The sequence below is a fragment of the Cetorhinus maximus genome, chromosome 3 (genome assembly GCF_964194155.1).
Source record: "Cetorhinus maximus chromosome 3, sCetMax3.hap1.1, whole genome shotgun sequence".
In the NCBI taxonomy this organism is placed as follows: domain Eukaryota; kingdom Metazoa; phylum Chordata; class Chondrichthyes; order Lamniformes; family Cetorhinidae; genus Cetorhinus; species Cetorhinus maximus.
The window spans coordinates 68,808,876-68,816,040 of record NC_135881.1 but is presented as its reverse complement, the minus strand read 5'-3'; the positions used below and the strand labels follow the sequence as shown (position 1 = coordinate 68,816,040).

Sequence of the window (7,165 nt, the reverse complement as noted above, 5' to 3'; positions counted from 1 at the left end):
GAGGATGAGGTTTCCTAAAAAATGTAAAGGCCGCTTGGTCTTTTCGCCTGCCCGTCAACCATTAGGTTGGAAGGGCAGCGTAAATTTGGAGTTAATTAGTACGTTAATGGCCTTAATAGGCCTTTCAATTATCGGTGGGCATGTAGCCGACTCTGGCACGTGCCCGCTGAATGAAATATCGTGAGACGGCGCGATGATGTAGGAACGCACGCCCAACACCATTGCGCGTCATTTTGCATTCCAGCACCCCCACACGCTGAATGTAAAATCCTGGCCAATACTGCCAGGAGCACTTAATTGTGCTGGAGGCCAAATGTCAGCTTCCCAATAGTGGAATAAAATCACAGAATTGAGTTTGCGAAGGATAGACAGCAGATCGAGCTTCCCAGTGGCAAGCCTCGGGAACCTCTTTAATATATTTACATGTCATGCATGTTCATTAAAAGGCAACACCACCAGAATTAAAAGTACCTTTCCAATTAGGGAATCAGCAAATGAGAAACACGAACCTCCAGATTCACAGCTGCTTAAATGTGACGTGCAACAGGGGAGGTAGTCTGCCTGGTGGATTTGGGGTGAGCAGAAGATGCTTTTTCCTCTATGAGAATCTTTGTTCCAACTATTGGAGAGGAGGCATTGATTATTGAGATTGGTGATGGAAGTCAAAGGGGAATGAGGGAGGGAGGGAAAGAGAGAGAAGTGGCAGCCCTACAAAGTCTCCTGGAGGACAGGGGGAGGAAGCTGGACTATATAGGAAAGTTTAATGTTGTAGCCCCAGGATAACAGAGGAAATGTCAAGGATGATAGAGGGTAGGTCAAAGACAATGGATGGCAGGTTGAGGGTAATGGGTTGCAGTTCCACTTTGGAAAGCTCAAGGATCAATGATAGCTAGCCAAGGGTGACAGGGGTGGGTTGAAGGCCACCGAAGGCAAGATAAGGGTGGTGGGAGTGAGGGTCAGGGGTGATGGAAGGAAAGTCAAAGGTGATTGAGAGAGGGTGCAGCATGATGGCTTCCAGCTCCAGAGTCAGTGTGCAAGTGTCCAGGGATGTGGCTGTATTAACAAGAAGAGTTCTCTGCAGTGAACCTCGAGGATGTGGGCAGTGCTGACTAGGCCAGCATTTACTGCCAATTCCTAATTGCCCTTGAGAAGGTGGTGGTGAGCTGCCTTCTTGAACCGCTGCAGTCCATGTGGTTTAGGGACACCCACAGTGCTGTTGGGAAGGGAGTTCCAGGATACTGACCCAGCGACAGTAAAGGAACGGCGATATATTTCCAAATTAGGATGGTGAGCTATTCACAATATATATTAATGATTTAGATGAGGAAACTAAATGTAATATCTCCAAATTTGCAAATGACACAAAGCTGGGTGGAAGGGTGAGCTGTAAGGAGGATGCAGAGATGCTTCAGTGTGATTTGGACAAGCTGAGCGAGTGGGCAAATGCATGGCAGATGCAGTGTAATGTAGATAAATGTGAGGTTATCCACTTTGGTAGCAAAAAGAGGAAGGCAGATTATTATCTGAATGGCTATAAATTAAGAGAGGGGAATGTGCAACGAGACTTTGGTGTCCTTGTACAACAGTTGCTGAAGGTAAGCATGCAGGTGCAGCAAGCGGTAAAGAAGGCAAATGGTATGTTGGCCTTCATAGCGAGAGGATTCGAGTACAGGAGCAGAGATGTCTTGCTGCAATTATACTGGGCCTTGGTGAGACCACGCCTGGAATATTGTGTGCAGTTTTGGTCTCCTTACCTGAGGAAAGATGTTCTTGCTATAGAGGGAGTGCAGCGACGGTTTACCAGACTGATTCCTGGGATGGCAGGACTGACATATGAGGGGTGATTGAGTCAGTTAGGATTATATTTGCTGGAGTTCAGAAGAATGAGGGGGGATCTCATAGAAACCTATAACATTCCAACAGGACTAGACAGGATGGATGCAGGAAGAATGTTCCCGATGGTGGGGGAGTCCAGAACCAGCGGTCACAGTCTGAGGATACGGAGTGGACCATTTAGGACTGAGATGAGGAGAAATCTCTTCACCCAGAGAGTGGTGAGCCTGTGGAATTCGCTACCACAGAAAGTAGTTGAGGCCAAAACATTGTATGTTTTCAAGAAGGAGTTAGATATAGCTCTTGGGGCAAAAAGGATCAAAGGATATGGGGAGAAAGCAGGAGAAGGCTATTGAGTTGGATGATCAGCCATGATAATAATGAATGGCAGAGCAGGCTTGAAGGGCCGAATGGCCTACTCCTGCTCCTATTTTCTATGTTTCTATGTGAATGGCTTGGAGGGGAACTTCCAGGTGGGGGTGTTCCCATGCATCTGCTTCCCTTGTCCTTCTGGGTGGTAGAGGTTGTGGGTGTGGAAGGTGCTGTCAAAGGAGCCTTGGTGAGTTCCTGCAGTGCATCTTGTAGATGGTACACACTGCTGCCACTGTGCATCAAGGTGCAGATTGGGATATGGGTCTCGTTGCGGATTGGGATTCGGGTCTCAGTGCGGGTTGGGATATGGTGTAGGGAGTGAATGTTGAAGGTAGTGGATGGGGTGGCAATCAAGCAGGCTGCTTTGTCCTGGATGGTGTCAAGCTTCTTGAGTGTTGGTGGAGCTGCCCTCATTCAGGCAAGTGGAGACTATTCCATTGTACTCCTGACTTGTGCCTTGTAGATGGTGGACAGGCTTTGGGGAGGCAGGAGGTGGGTTACTGTGGTAATCTGAGGCACAATACGCCTTTAAGAGAATGTGCGCAGATTGACCACATGACTATATTACCCAATTGCTGTGCAGCGTGGGCTATAATGTTAATCAGTTGTTTAGAATAGGGTTTGGTTGGAGGAGCACATATGTGTTAGTGCTCTGTTACTTGTGTTAATGAACATGTGCTTCATCTTTCATTGGTCTTTGCGTCTGCAGTATCTTGTTTACAACTCACTCACCAGTAGATAGGCGTGCAACCGTGTTCACTGAGCAAAGCAACCCAACAGAAGGAACATAACAGTTACTCACTGCAGAATTACCAGCGTTTGACCTGCTCTTGTAACCACAGTATTTATATAGCTGGTCCAGATCAGTTTCTGGTCAATGGTAACCCCCCAGGATGTTGATAGTGGGGAATTCAGCAATGGTAATGCCATCAAATGTCAAGGGAGGATGGTTGGAGGTGGCAGCAGTTATAGTTCCCAAAACTCCTTTTAGGCAGTGAGAATAATGCTGCTGGCTTGAAGGGAATGAATGCTTCTCCAGTTGCCCTTCAAATATGGGGGTCAGAAGTCCGGGCAACAAATGGTATCAAGTAGAGAGCAATCCATCACACCCTTGAATTGTGCCTTGTAGATGGTGGACAGGCTTCGGGGAGTCAGGAGGTGAGTTACTTGCTGTAGGATTACTAGTCTCTGACCTGTTATAGCCACAGTATTTGGTCCAGTTCAGTTTCTGGGTAATGGTAATCCCCAGGATGTTGGCTATGAGGATTCAGCAATGGTAATGCCATTGAGTGTCTAGGGGCAATGGTTAAGTTCTCTTTTGTTGGAGATGGTCAGTGCCTGGCACTTCTGTGCCGCGAATGTTACTTGCCACTTGTCAGCCCAAGCCTGGATATTGTCCTGGTCTGCACCCGAGAATCCAGTGTCCTTATGCTGATGACACCCCTACCATTGCAATTGCTGCTGCTTTAGACATTCCTGCAAATATAGTGATGCGGCACTTTAAAAGCTGCACCAGAACTGTATGTTTTTTACTTTCCGAGCAATATCAGGAAGAGTATTACTGACTCAAACCCTCCCAGCATAGCAATTGAGGGCTCCAGGAGGAAATTGCAACAGATTAGTGTAAGAATGAGGCAATATTCCCGAAAAGGCATTAACCTGGCGATGGAAAGAAAGTCCAGGTCCAAATATCCAGGGTTCAATAATTACTGTAAATGGATTCCAAAGAGATATCCAAATGTTATGGAAGCTCTCCACCTCCAAATGTTTAGAGTATTTATCAGTACTGTTATCATGAGGCTGATGGATATACCCCCACATTTTCTGACGAATAGTGATCCTCACCATGCTATTCAAGAGGATTCCTGGACCTGTTGTCTAATTCAGGAGTTCTCAAACTTGCACCTGTCAGTTATTTAATGACCAACTTGAGACTATCTTCATTTTGGAGCCAAGACGCAGTCAAGGTCTACGTGAGGTTGAGGTGAATCCAAGATGATTTTTTTTTGTCAATGAAATTTTGGATGCAAGTCAACTTTCTGTTGTGACAAAGTCTGTGATAGAGCTGGTGACAAGCCTAGCCTTGGCATTCAGGTTTCCAATTCTCCAGTGCACCATTGACGATTGACCACTAGTGAGCCTGGTTCACTAATAAAGCCAGAAGGAGTAGCCCTGTCTCTGATGCCTGAGATTAAGCCCACTTGGCTTCAGATGTTTTATATGTCATATGATGGTAAGCAGCAAGAAGCAAGTTCTGTACAGTTTTAATTGCAGTACACTTGCATACGCCCAAGTTTCTCTAAGTCTTTGTTCTGCCAATCTGTAAACAAACCGTTTAGACTTAGGTAAGTGGAATGTCTTCTTATGGAGAAACAGTGTGAAGTCTATATTGGTCAAAAAAATATATAGTGGGACCAATCGTCCATTGCTGGATCGAAAGGATCAATTCATCTGAATTGCGGCAAACTGTGAGGGAGGTCCTTCGATGATTTGAACGGAACTTCTACTTACAATTGCTGTGTGAGGTACAGTACTGATTTAGTTTCACTTGCTTGCTTCTGTTTAACTTGTTTGATCCTGGTTGACAGTTTGTTGGATCCTGCTCGCACACTTGTTGTAAGGGGTGGCCGATTTGGTACTAATGATAGAGTTGAGTAGCAGACACTTCATAGGTAGAAACTCTGTACCTAGTTGCTGGCTGTTTGTAGAATTTTACACATTTTTGGCACCTTCTATAGATGTTTCAAGTATTACAAGTCTATAGGGAATGGCGTGGCAGGTGCTGGCGCACTTTTTGCTGACTTTAAACTTTCTACACAAACCTGGTGCACCCAGATATGGGTGCATTAGTAGGCCTTCCTCAGAATAGAGCATGACTGAGAGAATGAGCAGAGACCACAAGGGGTAGGACAAGCTGCTATAGGTGGGCAGATGAGCAAGGGGAGAAGGGTCATATCCTCCCATGGAGTTAAAGGAGCCATTTGCCTACTTGAAACACAAGGAGGAACAGTGTGAGAGACATTTGGTCTTCATAAGGAGATCCTCATTGAAATCTACTAGTTACAGCAGTCACAATTCCAACCTCAGAACAGGTCAAGGACCACATTGCCGGCAACTGTGAAGGTGACCCAGAAGATGATTTTTCTTACGTTTGAATCACAGTCCCTGCTGGAAGCATGTGAGCTGTGAATTTACATTATATTTTATGAAGGACTCATTAACTGCTTAACAACTGTTACATTATTCTTGCCAGCGAGGAGTGATTCAGTCAAAAGTCCTTAGCTGCCACAGGCAGCTTAATATTGCGTACACTGGTGTTGAATTCCCATGGGATTTTCCCCAAACATCCACCATTTACTCCATTTCTCAGGGTTATACACAGGTTTTCTGACAAATTTATAGCAGGCGATAGGATAATACCTGTGAAAAATGCTTTTGCATGCTCATTACCATGAAGAAAATGCATATTTTCAAATTTATTTGATAAGAGTTCAAGTTTGATCTGAAATATCGTGGTGAATTCTGAGGTGAAATGTGGATTTTTGACAACTATTGGACTTGGCAAAATGCAAACATTTTTTAAAGAAAAACTCAGACAATAGATTAAAGGACACGTTATTAAAATTTTATGTAAATGTCCACAATCACTTTTCAAACTTGAAACAAAACTGGTTACAAAACAGATGACAAGGATTAAAATTTTTATATGACCCTTAAACAAGCTGCATGAAATTTGACAAGTCCAAATGATTCATGTTGCCCAATTGCAATAAAAAGATTACATTGAGCATGGTGTTCCAAACACTGAGGTGTTGTATATTCATAAGAAAGTTTGGTATCAAGTACTAAAATGACAAAAAATATTGATATAAATTACACCTCATTCATAAGTTTAAAATTAGAATCATAACTTTAAGGCAGCTCTTCTGACTTATCTACACAATTCTAAAGCTCCAAGCTTTAAAAAAAATACCTGGAATTCTATGAAAAAATTATAATTGCTCAACAAGTTAGAGTCTGTGCTGTCTGAATTTCATCCAGAACATCCCGGAAAGTCTCCACACTAACTTCTCCCTTCGGATGCATCATGGCAGCTTGCTTCCAGACCTCTTCAAACGTTTCCTTGGACATGTCCACTCCAACCTTACAAAATATTTTCTTAATCTGAACAAATATAAATGGAAATAGAAAACTTCAGTGTCAGTGCAATTTCAAGTCCACATTTTAATTCAAATTACTGCCATAGAAATAATTGACATTTTGGAGGTGGTTAGAAATTGAATAATTAATAAAAATGACTTAACTATCAAAAGGCAGATTTGAAATGGAGGGTGCTTTGTGTCATTCTAACAGTCAGATAAGAAGAAAAGTACTAATTGATATTTACACTAGATTAAGACAGTCATTCAACAAAATAAACAGGACACTATAATTTATCTATTATTTTAGGTAGAGACCCCAATTGTGTTAATCAAACTATTCAAGAAATCAGCACCATACAACTATTAAGGAGCTTCCAATGATTAAGAAGCTGCCTTGGGTAAAATATACTGCATTTGGCTAAAGTCTGAATGAACTACAAATCCACTGAACTTGCTTTCAATATAAAGAATTCTATTAAATGTTCTCATTGTTCTTGACTGAAGCTCAATTATAGACAATAGAAGAGCTCAAACTTAACACAAAATCTCTCAGGGAATTGAGGGATATGGGATGAAACAGGAATGTGGAGTTGAGGCAGTAATCAGCCACGATTGTATTGAATGGCGGAGCAGGCTCGAGGGGCCAAATGGTCTACTCTAGTTCCAGTTTCTTATGTTCTTATCCCTTGATTCCATTTATGTTCAGTGCAGAAGTCAACATTTTCACTATGTATTCTGTGTGGCTGTCAAATCTATTTCTACCTCAATATTTTCTCCAGGCAGATGGTAGAATTTGAATTCAATAAGAATCTGAAATA

General features: G+C 42.9%; 1 protein-coding gene across 3 annotated transcripts in view; it reads right to left on the bottom strand.

Annotated features, from left to right (window-relative positions):
* Window positions 1-5,832: 5,832 nt before the first annotated feature.
* Window positions 5,833-7,165, bottom strand: part of efhb (EF-hand domain family, member B) — a 95,041-nt gene continuing 93,708 nt past the window's right edge. For 2 of the 3 annotated variants that reach the window (XM_078534846.1, XM_078534855.1), the window contains one exon: window positions 5,833-6,369. In XM_078534846.1, the coding sequence (XP_078390972.1) occupies window positions 6,208-6,369 (162 nt within the window). In that variant the 3' untranslated portion in view covers window positions 5,833-6,207. The remainder of the gene's footprint in view (window positions 6,370-7,165) is intronic. The other variant, XM_078534860.1, reaches the window with a different exon arrangement.